At 36.1% G+C, this 17,301-nt stretch overlaps 1 protein-coding gene across 1 annotated transcript in view; it reads right to left on the reverse strand.

The window, feature by feature from the left end:
• Window positions 1-13,514: 13,514 nt before the first annotated feature.
• DAPL1 (death associated protein like 1) overlaps window positions 13,515-17,301 on the reverse strand; it is a 32,986-nt gene continuing 29,199 nt past the window's right edge. The window contains exon 4 of the mRNA XM_051986333.1: window positions 13,515-13,887. Within this exon, the coding sequence (XP_051842293.1) occupies window positions 13,771-13,887 (117 nt within the window). The 3' untranslated portion in view covers window positions 13,515-13,770. The remainder of the gene's footprint in view (window positions 13,888-17,301) is intronic.

The raw sequence follows: 17,301 nt of genomic DNA on the forward strand, positions 1-17,301 counted from the left end.
ACAGGGGACAATATGCCATTTTGGATAGAATAAAAAATGAGTGAGAAGAACTTGTAAAACAATCTGATTTTGAAAGATTTTAAATATTAGAAAAGTTTATGCTTTATCCTAAAGGCAATGGGAAATCATTGACGCTTACTTCTTGAGTAGAAGAGTGAGTTGGCTAGATCAGTACTTTAGAATTATCTATTTGGTTGCTGTGTCAATGATAGATTCTGGGAAGAAGAGACTGGATAAAGGAGAACAATTAGTAGGTTATTCCAATTATTCAAGTAAGAGATGATCATGTCCTGGATAAGAGTGGCTATTACAATGTGAATAGAGAGGAGGGAGTAGATGCAAAAGATGGAGTGTCAATAAATGGAGTAAACAAGTCTTGGCAACTTATTGGATATATGAGGAGAGTGAGAGGGAAGTTGAAGATGACTTTTAGGTTGTAAACTTGGATCAGTAGGAGAATGGTGGTACTCTCAAAAAATATATAGAGAGATGTTAAGAGAAGGGAGGGTTTATGGAGCAAGATAATTAACTCAATTTGGATATATGGATTTGGAAATGACTATGGACATCCAAGTAGAGAGAGATCCTATAGGCAGCTGGAAGTTCAGGCCTGAAGATCAGGAAAGAGAAGAGGGCTGGATATATATACAGGGAGTCATCTGAAGAGTAGTGATAGTTGACTCTATGAGAGCAAATGAATTCACTGAAGAAAGCATATAGAGTGAAAAGAGAAGGAAGCCAAGAAGAGAGTCATGGCATATATTCACATATAAGGAGTGGTATATGGATGAGAATCTTGTAGCTGAGACCACAAAAAGTCTTATAATAGATAAGGACATACAATATATGAGTGTCATGAAAGTCTAGGGAGGAGAAAATTTGCAGAAAAAGGGAAAATGTAGGAATGCTCTCTACCACCAAAATATGTCATCATGCCTAGCCCATGTATTTATGCATGTTCATGGTGGCTCAATAGATATCATGTTACAAGGGGTTGAGAAGCGAATGATGGGTGAAAAGATGGAGGGAACTAAAGGTGCAGCTATACATTTTACCTTCTTTAAAAGTTCTGGGGTAAAGAAAAAAAAGAAATTCTACCTCCCCCCCAATTTATTATTTTAAGAACAAGTAATGAAAAGCTAAATACCAACCGTCTGTGTCATTAGTTTTTTTAGGAGAAATAAAAAGTCATTGAAGTCACCTTTTTTTGTATTTCAAACCCACTAAAACTATTTTAGAAAGCAAATATGCCTTCTGAACTTCATCTTTAAAAACCTGGAGAACTGTAACTTTTTAGTCAAGTATGAAATATAAATGAAAATTGTTTTTAATTTGAACCCAGACTACTAAGTAATAGCTTCAGGTGTAATTCTGCTCTTCCCACTTCCATTTCCATTTTTGTGAAATGAATCAGGAAAGGCAGCTGCTATGCCCACCTCTTTATCTGAATAAGCAAAAGCTTCCCTAAAATGATGACAGAAGGGCAGTAATAACTCTTAAGTTTATTACCCAGCCCTCTGAGAAAAGGCTCTCATTTCTGAGCAAAAAATTCCTCTATAGAAACAAGGATGAAAAGTCAGGGTAATCTTAATAAGGAAGAGAGTTTCTCCCATTAAAATTTCTAGTTATCATATTCACAGCAAAGCAGCTAGAGGGAGAAAGAGCATTAGCTCTTCCAAGCAGGTTGCTTCCTCATTCTCCACCTTAAAACAGGTCCTTTTTAAAAATCCCTTGTGATTGGATTCCTCTAAAAAGTACAAGGCATTTCATACATCTTGGTCATACTCACCTGTGTTAAGATTCCAAATAACTTGGGGTGATAGTAGGCTTCAACTTTTAGAATGACTTATGCATGCTTCCATTGTATGGCTTTTGGATTTAGAACTAGAACGAATTATTTAGTTTGGTTTCTTCAATTTACAGATGAGGAAATTGAGAACTTGAAATATTAAATGTCTTGCCTTAGGTTTATAGTAGGTAAGCAGTGGATTTTATCAGTTTCTTCCTCCAGCTGTCTTGATATGAATAAGATAGTCAGGCAATTCCAATGGGAGAAGCTTCCTTGGGCCTGGTAAATACAAAAATGAAAATGAAATGCATATATCTGACTGTAATCTATTTAACATGTAAAGGACTGCTTGCCATATGGGGGAGGGAGTAGAAGGAGGGGAGGGGAAAAATCATAACAGAAGTGAGTGCAAGGGATAATGCTGTAAAAAATTACCCTGGCATGGGTTCTAGCAATAAAAAAAAAAAAAAAAAAAGAAATGCATATATCTGGTAATCCTGAGGATCCAGAAACAGAAGCAACTCCCCCAAAATAAAATCATGTTGGACACTATCCTGCCTTTACAATTTTTCAAACCATATAGATTAGAAGTAATGCTCAGAATTTCTTTATTGCATTCATTGATGTTAGTCTACCCTGAAAGTTTGGTTAAGAATGAAAAGCCCTAGTGAGGCTTTCTTCTATGTAGGAGAATAGGGGGCTTTTGGCTTTTATGCCGTTTGGATGTTGATTTGGTGAATGGAGATCTTTGATTGGAAGGTAGAGTTAGGATTAGCAAAAATAAGGTAAGGTAAGGAGTATGGAAAAGTACAGGCTGGATGTACATCCAGATAACAACTTGCTCTGATTCATTTCTACTCTGTCTATTCTGTCTATAGTTATGTCTTTGTAAGCCGATTCACAGAAGCACAGATGTATAAAGAGACAAAAGGAAGAACAAGTAGGATGTGGGTGGAGCCACAATTTAATTTGTGGAAATACCAAATCATTTAATAGACGAGAATGTTAACACCATTCACAAAAAGTAGAATTCAAGGATGATCCAAGGAGAAATGACAACGAGGTGTTCTGAGAGTCACGGGGAGTGTGTTTATTATGAAAAAAGCATTCTGAGTTGTTGAATGGTATGCAGGACATCCAAAAGATCACCTCCTGCCTAGGACTGATTCTGGAATAGGAACAGCAGTCACACAGTGTACTCTCACCATTATAACATTTATTAATCATGGAACTCATTTGACACACGGACCTGAAAATTTGCTTCACAGAATTCTTCTCCCCCTTCAGCTGTGTGTTTCAATAAGTGTGCTTCCATCTCATTTCATTTACTATTGTGTAGATTTGGATAAAAGGTCTTCCATTTGCTCAATGTTTGTGGCATTTGAATCATTGCCCAGGGGAGGTTCTTCATCTGCTCAAATCAGGCTGAAATTGAATCAAGCTGTTCATTTCTAAAAACCAACCGCTTCCATGCAGTGTTAGGGAACAGTTTCTGAGCCACCGAGATTTGGTTGCGTTTTCCATGATCTGTGGTGGATCATCAGTACAATGAGCATATTTTTAACCCCAAACTGGGATGGCTTTTTTTTTTTTTTCCAAAAAAAATTTTTTTTCAAAGTCATCTTGAAATCAGAATAATCTCTAAAAAAGAGGAATTTGGGACCACTAGAGAATGTCAATGGGGGAATGAATGTTCTAATAAGAACATCTCCTGTTCCTAATCGTATGGCTGCAACCTTCTGGCCACTGACTAAACAGCTTGCATAGAGAAGAGAGAGGAGAGGAGTGGAGTAGGGAGTGAATTTCAGGGGGCTAATCTTGCTTTCCCATAGTTAAGACAACCTCTCATTTCACTGGCAACATGCCTCAGGCAAGATAGTGTTTCATTTTGGGGGAGCTGCTTCTATTTCTGGATCCTCAATATATCAGATGGATGCATTTCATTTGCATTTTTGTACTTACCAGGTCCAAGGAAGTTTCTCCCATGAGAATTGCCTGGTTATCTCATTTATACCAAGGCAGCTCGAGGGAGAAACTGACAAGGTTCACTATTTCCTATTTGTGTAACCTAGGGCAAGACATTTAACATCCCAAGACTTCAGTTTCCTCAACTGTAAATTGAAAAGATGAAACTAAATAATTCCTTCGAGCTCTAAATCCAAAACCATGTGATGGAAACATGCATAAGACATTTTTACGAACTGAAGCTTGCTATCACCCCAAGTTATTCAGGACCTCAACATATATTGAAATTCCTATTTCAACATTGTGGTCACTCAGTTTTCTTTTTATATATGTGGTCTCATCCACTAAATTATGTGTTTCTTCATCCTCTGGTTGGTATGTTATAATAGTATTCTTATTGCCCCTTTCTATCTTATCTATAATTCAAATTTTAAAGAGTTGCCTAGAACAATGAAAAATTAAGTAGTCTGCCTAAGGTCACACAATCAGATGTCAGACAGAGGTGAGATCTTCCTCTCTGAAGTCAACTCTTTAACCATTATGCAACGCTACCACTCTTTAGATAGTTTTCTAAGAAACAAAGTTTTTGTCAGTACTTTAATCAACTTCATCTTCTCCATGCATATTCTAATATGTATACCTAAATTGAGCTTTTATTCTTCCTTAACCTTTTCCTTATTCTGTTACCTTGATTCAGTCTATACAAACTTATTCTTAAAAATTCTCATTTTTTTCTTTCATTTCTGTTCAAATTTCTTCACTTCTGTTATACCTGCCCTCTCTATTAGTTGCTTTTGCAGCTGGGAACATTTATTTTCCTGCTTAAAATGTTTGGCTTTGATCCTTCCCTGGAGAGCTTTCTTTATAGAATCTTCTTTAACATGTCCCATTTACACTGACATCTTGAAAGCAGGATTTTCCTTCCCTTGATCATTCCTCTCACATTTTTAATTTGTTCTCATTTTAACAAGAATTTTCTAATTCTCCTTAGGCCTTTGCTAAATTTCTGAGATTTGAGAAATTAATTCTAGATATTATCAGAGTGTTAAAAAAAAGAATATTTCTTCCATTTTATATGTCACAGCTTCTCTTTTTTTTAATTTCATATGATTCCTAGCCAATGTTTTTTTTTTTAATAAATATAAGGATAATTTCTTTTTTTTATACTAGCTTTTTATTTTTCAAAATACATAAACATAGTTTTCAACATTCACCTTTGCAAAGCCAAGGCTTCCATATTTTTTTCTTTCCCTTCCTATCTCTCCCCTCCCCTAGCAAGTAATCCAATAAAGGTTAAACATGTGCAATCCTTCTAAACATATGTCCATATTTATCATGCTGCATAAGAAAAATCAGAACAAAAAGGAAAAAAAAAAAGAGAAAAAACAAACAAGCAAACAACAACAACAAAAAGGTGAAAATATTATGTTGTGATTCATATTCAGTCCCTATAGTTTTCTTTCTAGATACAGATAGCTCTCTCCATCACAAGTCTATTGGAATTGTCCTGAATCACTTTATTGTTGAAAAGAGCCAAGTCCATCACAGTTGATCATCACATAATCTTGTTGTTGCTGCATAAAATGCTCTCTTGGTTCTACTCATTTTACTTAGCATCAATTCATATAAATCTCTCTAAACCTTTCTGAAATCTTTGTGCTTATCATTTCTTATAGAAAAATACTATTCCATAACATTCATGTACTGTAACTTATTCAGCCATTCTCCAACTGATGGACATCCACTCAGTTCTCGGTTCTTTTCCACTACAAAAAGAACTACTACAAATATTTTTGCACATGTGTATTTATTTCCCTTCTTTATGACTTCCTACAGATCCAGTTAGTAACACTGCTGGATCAAAGGGTATGCACAGTTTGATAACTTTTTGAGCATAGTTCCAAATTGCTCTCTGGAATGGTTGAGTTCCCAACTCCATGGTTGTATCAGTGTCCCAGTTTTCCCACATCCCCTCTAACATTCGTCATTATCTTTTCCTGTCATTTTAGCCAATCTGAGAGGTGTGAGGTGGTACCTCAGAGCAGTCTTAATTTGCATTTCTTTAATCAATGACAATTTCTTAATAGGAACAAACTCCATGCTTTTTTTTTTCTTAGTAATATTATCCCCACAATATTTTGGGGCCCAGAAAGCTAAGCTCATTTAGAGAGGGTTCTAAATATCATATCCCAGAGGATCATGTAAGGAGCCCACAGCAACGAGAGGTTTGAACATGGGAAATATTGATAGAGGCCTGGAGGATATGAGTAGCTAATCCTTTCTGTCATGAGTGGAATGAGCAACAGACTTGTGAAGGATAGAAGATGTGAGTGTAATGGGGAAACTAAGGATCTCTCACTTGATAATTCCAGACCCAGTTTCAAGGGTCTGTTAATCATTAAGGCTCTGGGAAGGAGAACAAAAGACTTGCTCTTCTAGTAGAAATATCTGTTCTGCTTAGAGAACTGCTTAGAGAAGAATCTAAGTATTCAGAGACCTGGAGATATTCTAAGACAGTGGTTCTCAGAGTATCTCTGAAACCTTTTTAGAAGGTCTACAAATTAAAAAATAGTTTTTATTTCCAATATGGTAAATGTTTATAAATATAATCCAGATAAACAAAAATGCTTTGGAGAGATCCTCAATAATTTTTAATAGGATAAAGATATTAAAAACAAAAGTTTGGGAACCACTGTTCTAAGAGGTCTATCACTGGCTAATCTCTATTTGTTGAGGAAGCCTGAGGTAAAGTAAATTTCCTTGGTTATTCTAGTTTAATGAAATACTTACTTTTAAACAAATCTCTTTGTGGGGGATTATATTGTTTCTTATAAAATCATTAACTAAGGTAGATTGAGTCAGTTTATCTGGGGAAATGAAATAGGGTAAATAGTTGTAAGCAGTTGCAAAACTGACCATCATAAAATTCAGGTCAAAATTTAACAAGTTCATGTTACTTCCAAGCATTATTCTTGTGGTCACTACTATATAACTCATTTCAATCTCTGTGGAAATTAACCTCTCTAGACTGGTTGAATCCCAGTTTAGAGAGGTTCGCTTCTTGCAAGATTCTAAGAACAAACACTTCTATTCTTCACTTGAGATATCTCTGAGTATTTGTAAATTGGATTTGCCGTACCACACAGATGGGATGCTGAGTTCCTTCTCTAGGAGTCTTTTGGTACTGCTCTGTATGAGCAAAGCAGAATTGAATTAACTTAAAAGAAATACGAGATGAGCAAAATTAGAGAAGCCATCCCAAATGTTCATAAGGACTATTTGTGTCTGACTGTGGCAGAGTATTCCAAGCTCATATTGGTCTGATCAGCCACAGCTGGACATACTGCAATTAGACTCTAACATAGTGATGACATTTTGGTCTTCAAGACAATAATCAATTCCTTTCAGTTGTGTTTGGGACTATATTGGCAGCTTTGGGAAAAGGATCAAATGGAAACTTTTCTCTTCATTTGTGATTCTCATCTGAAGAAGCCATATTGTCCACTTCAAAACTTCAAAGTTGTAGTATTAAGATTTTCAATGCACTCTAATTGCAGCCACAAGTTTTTTTTACGACTTGCCATAAGGATTGTGCTATTCTCATGGTGTTGGGGAGGCAGGAAGACTATCCTATGTAAACCCCAATAAAGCATTTTGGTCCTTCTGTTGTGAAAAGTCAGTAGGAAAGCATAGGAACTGTGAAATATTCTGCAGGGGAGGTGGTTTGCTAGAGGAATCTGTGGAGAAATATACTTTTATGTATATGAAGAGAATTACCTTTTCTATCTACTTTGCTGTGTAGCTAATATATTTATTCTAAACTAATGTGTTCTCTTGGTAATCTAGTAAAAGAAACATGGTGAGGGTTTTTGAGTTGTGAATTGCAGTGTATTCTCTCACAAAGTGTGCTTTGAACCTGGGGCAGCATATGTTTCCAAACAGAATGCTCTTATAAACAGATTCTCAATGCCATACTGGCAGCTTTCTGAACTTCCCCAAAATGGGAGTTGAAATGCTGTCCCAACACTATCACTCTTGTTCTATTTGGATAAAACATAATATCTTCCATAAAAAATCTTAATAAAAAGTTTCACCATGGTATGGGGCTGATAACTGGTTCTTTCAAGCTATGTTCTGGGTTAGAAACTGGCAACTTCTGCCAAGCTATAAAGGCTTGATGTACAGATTTTGGATAATGTGTCTACTCTTTTATATATGTGTGAATTTTTGGAATTTAAACCAGACATCTTCTCTGAATCTATTACTTTTGATATTTCTTATGGTACAATAATATTCTGTTTTATTCATATATCAAAATTTGTTCTCTCATTCCTGAATGAATACATATCTACTTTGTTTTCAGTTCTTCACTGAAACAGCATCATGATTTATATACTTTGAATAATTTTCTATGTATGAATCCTTTCTTTCTATCTCTAATCTCTTTGGGTGGTATATGCCTAGTGATGGTATTGTCACTACTAAAGGGGAAAAGTATGCATAATTTAGTGACTTTGGGCATAGTTCCAAATTGCATTCCATGATGATTCGATCAATTCACAGCTCCATCAACAGTGCATGAGTGTATTTCTTCTCCTACAGTCTCCAATATCTATCATTTCCTCTTTTTTGTTGTGTTTGGCAAAAAATAAAATGGGAGTGAAGTTTATATTACTTTCTACATTTAGTGGCAATTGTTCTTTAAATGAATGATTTGTGATAAATTAACTGGTGCAGGTAGGGGAGAAAGAAATAGGTCACAGGAATGGAAATTGAGAAGTTAAGAGATTTGTTGAAGGATATTCTTTGTAGCTAATAGATGTTTTGGAGGGGTGGAGACTAGATAGACATTCTTTAGATCTGTATTTTGACCTGAATTTCCACCAGGTATCTGGAAACACAAGGTGTTAGATAAGCTAATAAAGGAAAAGGGCTGTGGAAATGGAAAAATGGGTAGTTTTCCATGCTGCTAGGTGGGAAAGAAGAGGGACAGTGACCCTGAAGTTTTTTAGGAGAAATTCAGGACTAGAGATTGATTTTCATTGGCTGCACGCAGATTAACTAGTGGGGTAGGAATGGGAAGATGAGAGGAAGATAGCCCTAAATTCCAACTGGTGTTAGTAACATAGTTAGTACCACAGATAGAGGAGGGTAGGATGGAGTACAAGGACAGTGGTGTGTAGAATCTCAGAACCCATTCCCCAAGATGGCTTGCAAGTTTCCCCTCTTTATACCCCTCACATTAGAGATTTCTAGGGATTCTAGGCCAGTGACTGGCTAGGTGAGATAGTGAGAATGGGTCCAAGGAGCTCACCTTTTTTATCTCTTCTCAGGTGGCAAAACCAATTATTTATGAGAAGTAGGATGCACCATCTCCCCAGAAACACAATTTTGGAAACAGGGAATTTTCTCCATGGTTTAGGGATGCAAGGTGAAATAATGAACTGGTATAGGTGAATGGAAACAAACAAAATATCCTAAGGAGTTTTTTATACCCAATCTTTAGACTGCATTGAACCAAGGCAAAAGTCTTAGAACTTGCTTCTGCAGGGAGAGCAGCAGAGTCTTTGCTTTAAGGAATTAATGCTTTCCCCTTGGATTCTCCAACTGAATAATGCTCTAGAATATAAGGAAGGGGAAAACAAGATTCTAAAGTTAGGGAAACAAGAGTATATACATACTCATTAACACAGTGATAGAAAGCAACAGAGACCAAAAGTTATGGAAAGCATTGCAGTGATTAAAATCTCTTGGCTCTGCCAGTATGAGTTGGCAATGCCCTCCCTTTCACCTGGTCTCCCCCCTTTGCCATTCTTCATTTCCCTAAAGGGTTCATGTTGTGATACAGGAACCACCTGCCAGTGGCTGCTGGAGGTCTAACTCAGACCTGTAGAATGGATCTCTTCTGTGAGAAGAGGAGAAGGAAGAGGAGGAGGAGGATACAAGGAGACTGAGAGGCAGTTGCTTTGTCTGATCTCTCTCCTCTTCCCTCTGCCTCCAATTTACTTCATTCCCAATCCACAAGGAACATCTGCATTTGTAAAGGCTGCTTTGCAACTCCTTCAAGTATTATGATTCTCAGCTGTGAAGGCTCTTGGCGAATTGACCTGGCCCTTCACTTAGGCATGTCTTTAACGGGTTCACCCTTGGGTTTGGGCTCAAGCAATGTCAGTTTGCTAAGATGAATAAAGATTTCCAGCCTTTTAAAAATGAAACAAACAAAAATAAAGACCCTCGTCCTTAAAGCTCATCTAGGTCTTATCTCACCCAATGGATTGTCTAATGGGCAAAAGTCAGCCAGCCTAATTAGAACTTTGAGCATTGATAACAACCCTTTCTTCTCCTTGGACATCTACAGGAATGCCAGCCCATACTTTGTCACAAGGACAGTCCAATGTAACCGATTGTGACAATTTCCCTGCTTTTCTTCAGCATTAATAGGTTTTTAAAAAAAAATTTAAAAAAATTTACACTTAAATACAAAAAGAGAAAAGGAAAAAAAACCATGCCATGTACACAGTAGACCATAAGAAATTCAATATAAAATAATAGATTTTTATTTCAATATAACCCACATTGTTTTCAAATGTGTCCAGGTTTTTTTTATTTCCTTGTTGGTTTTCTTTTGTTCTCTATTGTGCACTTTTAACTTTTTTCCCCTCCTCCCCACCCCCACCCTAGAGAAGCCTGCAATTGAGCATGTATATATGTATATACAATATACACATACATAGATACCTATAAACATGCATACATATACTCATTTATATATGTATAAGATCTTACTATGTTTATTTCCTCCTATCTTCTGGTTTTCTGAAGATGGATAGCATCTTCCTTCATAAGTCCAAGTCTTTCCATGTTTTTCTAAATTAACCAACTCATCATTTCCCACACCACAGCAATATTCTTTTCTGGATTCAAACAGCATCTTCTTTCATAGGATCTTTGAGATTAGTTTGGGTATTTATAATCGTCAGAATTACTTGGTTGCTTAAAGTTGGTCTTAAAACAATGCTACTGTTATTGTATAGAATATTCTCTTGCCTTTGCTCATTTTGTTCTTTATTATTTCATGGAGGTGCCTAGATGCATTTCTTCAGCATTAGTCTTGATTCTAGCCCTAGCTAATGCAGTGGATAGAGCACTAGGTCTAGAGTCAAGAAGATCTGAGTTCAAATGTGGCCTCAGACACCTATTAGCTGTAACAACAACAAGAAGAAAGGAAGTCTTAAAAGGAGAATACTATTTATGCAGAGGTTTTTTTTTTTGTTTGTTTTGATAAAAATTTGTTGTTCAGTTGTGTTCAAATCTTTGTGATCTCATTTGGGGTTTTGTTGGCAAACATACTGATGTGGTTGTCATTTCTTTCTTCAGCTCCAGACATAGAGTTTAGTGACTTGCCCAGGAGTACACAGCTAGTAAGTTTCTGCTGGGTTTGAACTCAGAAAGATGAGTCTTTCTGACTTTCAGTCCTGTATTCTATCCATTCTAAAATATAATTGTCCCTGTATGTGTATGTGTGTGTGTGTATGTGTGTGTGTGTGTGTGTGTGTGTGTGTGTGTGTGTGTATGAATGAATGATTTGTCTTTGTGTGAACCTAGAGAAAACTAGTTTACATTTGTCAGAGCACAGTATTACTTCATAATACATCTGCACTGGCTGGTCCCCATTTATGCAATGTGCTTTTTCTTTACCTCTTGCTGTTCTTGCTTTCCTTCAAATCATAGTTAAAACCCCACGTTTTTGATCTCTTTAAAACTAGTGCCTTCCCTTTGTTGATTATCTCCAATTTATTCTGTATATAACTTGTTTGATGTAATTGTTTGAATGTTGTCTCTCCCACTAGATTGTGAAATCCCTAAAAAACAGGGACTGTTTTTTGCCTTTCTTTGTATCTCCAGAGTTTAGTACAGTGCCTGACATAGTAGGTGCTTAATAAATGCTTATTGATTTGACTTGACTTACTATGCCATATGGTTACCTGTGTTTCTAAAATAGCTGTTTAATGGATAATTATTGGTGTCTATATTAACTTTGACTGTCTCAATGTTTCCACATCAAACTCTCCCTCTCTCTAGCTTTTCCTTCTGGTTCTTGACTGATGCTAATGGTCACTCTCATTATATACTGACTCCACTGATATTTTCAGGATTCTGACAAAAGAGGTGCCTTTTCCCATCTCCCCACTTTTTTGCTATACTTTTTCTAACTGAGATGGACTCTTGGATTTTAAAAGTCGCATACATCAAGGATTTTTATCCTCCAAGAAGATTCCCAGAACTATGCTTGAGAAGCAATAATCAGGTAGGTAGTATGGTGGATCGAGTGCTGGGTCTGGAGTTGGGAAGGTTTATCTCCCTGACTTCAAATCTGGCCTCAGACCCTTACTAGCTGTGTGACCCTGGGAAAGTCACTTAACCCTGTTTGCCTCAGTTTCTGGAATGTAAGCTGGAGAAGGAAATGGCAAACCACTTCAGTATCTTTGCCAAGAAAACCCCAAATGGAGTCATGAAGTGTCAGACATGACTGAAAAATGACTGAATGACAAGATAGATAGTAGGTATCCAAAGCAGACTTTGAACCCAAATCTTCTAGATTCCCTCTGCAGTACACCATCAACTTGTGTTGGAACCAGTCCTGACTTGTCAAGGAAAGCCAAATTTCATATGCTTTACAATGTATTTAAAAAACACTCATTCCAGCTTCCCTATTGTCTAGATTTGTTCTCTTCCTGAAGAACATTATTTGAGAATACACTCATGAATATGTGCAATATAGACGAGAGAAGATGGAGGCTCATTGCAATTTACTCTTGGCCAAGTCCTTGGGCTTCCAAGAATCATGTCTTCTCTCTTTATAGTACTAGGCTTTCTATCTCTGTATTTTGAATGTGTAGAGTATGTAAGGGATGAAAATGAGTACTTTGTCATGGTTTTCCACTCTCTCCTGAATGAGAGGGCACGTTAGACATCTGATTGTGACCTGACTGTAGATGACCATAGTATTTGAGTTGGAACGGATCCTAAATGGTATCTGGCCCAAACTTCTCATTTTATAGATGAAGAAACTGAGACGCAGAGAGATTGTGATTTGCTCAACATCATATAGTAGCTGGAAGACTTAGATTATGAACCCAGGTCTTCTAATTTCAAATCACTGCTCTTTCCAATTCACTGCATTGCTCTTAATCTCTGGCCACTAACTCTATATTTACATGGCATCTATGTAGACTCAAAACTGGTAGCAACTGAAGGGAGAAGAATTATGTTCTCTGTTCCAATTCAAATAAGACTTTACACCATCTTTGGCATGGATAATGTAAGCTGCTAACCCATATTCTACAGCAAGCTCCAGCATCATGGAACCTATAATGCCAGAGTAATAAATTTTCTATAGATCCTGAGCAAATGGCCTGATGCCACTATAATTCTTTCCTAAGTCCTTGTATGGTTTGAAGGTGAAGAAAAAAAAATCTGTTAACCTCACTCTTTAGTCTTTCCTGGAGAAAAGTTGAATGGCATATTTGTTTGGGAAACTGGAAAGATCCATCTCATTAACTTAAGCAATCAAGGATGCCTTCCATAACAATAATACTTTGTATATTTGTGGAATATTTTATACTTTGGAAAGAATAACCTACTCTGCTTTTTAATTTCTTTCTCTCAATTTCTGTGTAGTCCTTTAATCTGTAAAAAAGAAGATGAAATTGGACATAATAAAGTTTTTTAATTGTTGCAAAAATGATATAATTACATATTATAACAATGGAAAATGTTTTATTAGAGTACAAAACTATGACATAGTCAAAAAAAGAATTGGATTTACATTCACAAATACTTTGTTGTCTAAAGTCAAAAGGGAAATTCCAAAAAACACTTTTTCTACCAAACTTGCATGCTTAAATCTGGGAAAGTTTCTTCTTCTTTTTTTTTTTTTTTAGGTGTGATACCTGTGAGCTTTGAGCACAAATGCTCCACGCTGATAGAAAGACATAAATATTTTACTTCACAACTCAGCATTTTCGAGGTTGTTGAATAATATAGATTCTTTTTGATGGGACAGTTTTTTCCAGGCCAGGTCTTGGCTTTTGATGAGCCACTTGAACTGCAGCTGGAAATTTGTGGCTGATCTACAAGGTAGGAACAAAAAGAAAAATGAAATGAAAGAATGATCCAAACTGAGCTTTTCTCTGCCTTGGTCTTTGGGGGAAACTTTTTTGACTATAAAAATGTCAAAACAAGTAGAAAGTCATCAGGTCACATGAACCAGCACTGTTGAGCTTGGCTGCATTTTCAGTAGCTTCCCCTTATAAGCACCAGAATATGTATAAGCCTGAGTCTTCCTTATGACCTCCACCCTGTGCAAATTTTCTTAAAGACATGGATGACCAGTCATGCTAGAAATTAGTCAGTTGCTCCATTAATGAACATGACTGTAGTAATTTTGTGACTGTGAATCTTTTTGAAAAGGGATGTGAAAACAGAAAAGTATTTTAAGAAGAAAAACCAGAATGGTTAGGATCTTTGAAGAAAGGTTAAGACATTCTAGATTATTTAGTTAACAAAGAGAATGTCAAGGGATGATTTAATAATTTAAGCACAGAGAAAATAACTATAAGAAGGTCGATGGCCATCTTGAATAAAGAATGAAGTAGAGGAAATGAGCATGAGTAGTATTAAGGCAAAGAACAATTTGTTGGTAGGAAATTCAACAATGGATCAACTAAGGTATATTACAAAATTTCCATCTTTTAAAATACCACGAATAATGTCAAATAATTTAGATCAGCAGTTCTCCAACTTTTTGGTCTTTGGTTCCCTTAATATTTTTAAAAATTATGGAGAATACCCTTAAATTTTTTCTTATTTTTGTGGGGTTTTATCTATTGATACTTATCTTGTTGGAAATGAAAATATCTTAGTATTATTATAAAAGTGATTTTGACCTTCTGGACCTTTTGCAAAGGTCCCAAGAACCCTCAGTGGATCCTGGAGTATGATTTCAAAACATTTCAAGTTTAGAAATTTTTTTTTCTAGAATTAAGTGGTTATATAAACTATTTATCAAGAGGCAATTTGATGGGGCAGCTAGATGGCAAGTAGATAGAACACTGGGCCCTGAATCAGGAGGATCTGAATTTGGATCGGGCCTGAGATACTTAACACTTAGTAGGTGTGTGACCCTGAGCAACTCACTTAACCTCAATTTCCTTGTTTAAAAAAAAAAAAAGAGGGAGACAATTTGATATGATGGAAAGAGCACCAGACTGGAATCAAAGGACTTGGATTCAAATCCTATCTTTGGATGCTTGCTTCCTACATCACTATGAACAAGTCACTTAACTTGGATGACTTCCTGTTTCCACCGTTGTAAAAAGAAGGGATTGTATTTGTCTGTTGAGATGATCCTGACTTGATCTATAATTACTGGATTTGGAAAAAAAAAACCTTCAAGGTTACTTAGTCACTTCTTACAGCCTAGAAAACTTGGGTCAATGTTCAGCTCTCCAGTATCCTTTCAGTTTCAAGATCCCAAGCACCATAAATAAAATATTGATGGTGCCTAAGGGCACCCTCATCTCCCAGAAAGTAAGGCATTCTCTAAATCTTAGGGAATTTTTCTAGTAATATTCATTGTAGAATTCTAAATCAAAGAGGGGAGAGGAGAAAAAGTATTCTTTTTGACTCTCAATATTAAACTACTTTGGAACCAAAGCATGAGAAGTTGTCTCATTTTTGGGCCATTCAAAATCACTACAAACATATGGGTAACCTATCTACTGGTTTTTGTTTTTGGTTCTTGGCACTGAGAATTCTCTATCCTGGGAACTTCACTCAGGAAAAAAAATTAGTTTCCTCCCATTCTTAACAAATGAAGCCCAAAGGAGGAGTCCTAGCTGAATGTCGGCAGAATTGTTTTAATGCAATTGAGGAAAAGACTGAATTTCTAGGTCCTCTTGACCTCCTTAAGGGAAAAAAAAATGAACACCAGCATTTTCATTATTCCAGTTGGGATCAATTATTATCAGAAGAGTAACGTAATACCAGAGACTTGGATTGAACTTGAGAAGTCACCTACTTGGGTCCATTCAGTGGCTGAGCAAATTCTGCTTTCAGAAAACCCTTTTGGATTAACTTCATATTAGATTCATAGCTTGCTTGAGGGTGATGGGGAGGCCAAAAGGGGAAAAAAAGAATAAAGTAAATAAGGTGTGCATCAGAGAAGGAAGTAAAAAAAAATGAATATTCATGAATATAATTTCTACTAATACACACACACAGTACACACACACACACACACACACACACACACATATACTTTCTTGATCTGGTAATTTGTTATATATTTTAAATTCTGCTAGGCACATGACAATGTTCTCTTTTATTTTGTTTTTGTATTTCTTTTCTGTTTTTCTTATTGTTTTTAAATAAAATAAATATAAGCAAAACATATTTTCTATAAAATTAAAAAAAAAACCTTTATATTAGGTTTAATGAGTAATAAACAGGGAATAATTTGACAGGTTATTCACCAGAAGCTTGATATCCTGTGACTTCGCCAGTTTCAGGAGATAAAGTTATGAAAACTTTTTCCAAGGTAGATTATTTATTCCATAATAAGTAATAGCTTTAGAGAATTTCCTGAGAAGGTAAATAACTTGGTCAGGATCACACAGCCAAGGCCCAGACTTGATCCAAAGTCTTCCTGACTCTGAGGCTGGTTCCCTATCACCAGACAGCCAAGGTCCAACTTAAGGTTAATAAAATTATTTTTAAAACAAACAAACCCCAAACCACACTTATGTAACTGAAATCTGGGCAGCTAGCCAGAGGGGAGTTGGTACAACATGCAAGAACTGGAAAGGGAAAAGGATCACAGGTAATATCATATTTAATTGTGGAATTGGAGGAGGGGAAAGGAGGTAAAAGCTGAGAATCGAAAAAACAAAGATAGAAGGGAAAAAAAAAAACATAAATTGGAAGCATGCATTGCTCAATATCATTATAATAATTATTTTCCATTTATGAAGCCTCAGTATTATGTGGGAAACCTGTAAACTGGTAGGTATTGTTAAGTAGTTAAGGAAATGTTATCATAACACTATTCAACCCCTTATCTAGTTATTAAACTAAGAGGCTGAGTCAACTTCCCTATGCCTCTGTCAAGACAAACAACCTGATGGGGAAAAGAAAAAAGAATCATCAGGATTCAGAAGGAAATGGAAATAGCTTCATTTAGGAAAACAGCTTAATAATCCTGAGCAGGTTTGTGAAACTGAAGTTTTAGTTCACATATGGGATTTTTAATGCCAGATCTCCACTGGAAGGTGCACAGCAAGCTTTAGTGTTCCTTGTACTATTTTCTATCTCAACTCCATTTTGGAATTGCTTGGTAAAGTCCAAGAAGGAGCTCAGGATTGAAAAAAAAATTACTTTGAAAAACTTAAGAACCTTGGTCAGTATAATGATCAGCCATAATTCTAGAGAAGAAATGGTGAAATATGCTACTGACTTAGTCACCCAGAGATGATGGACTCAAGATG

This window comes from Antechinus flavipes, chromosome 3 (genome assembly GCF_016432865.1).
Source record: "Antechinus flavipes isolate AdamAnt ecotype Samford, QLD, Australia chromosome 3, AdamAnt_v2, whole genome shotgun sequence".
Taxonomy (NCBI): Eukaryota; Metazoa; Chordata; class Mammalia; order Dasyuromorphia; family Dasyuridae; genus Antechinus; species Antechinus flavipes.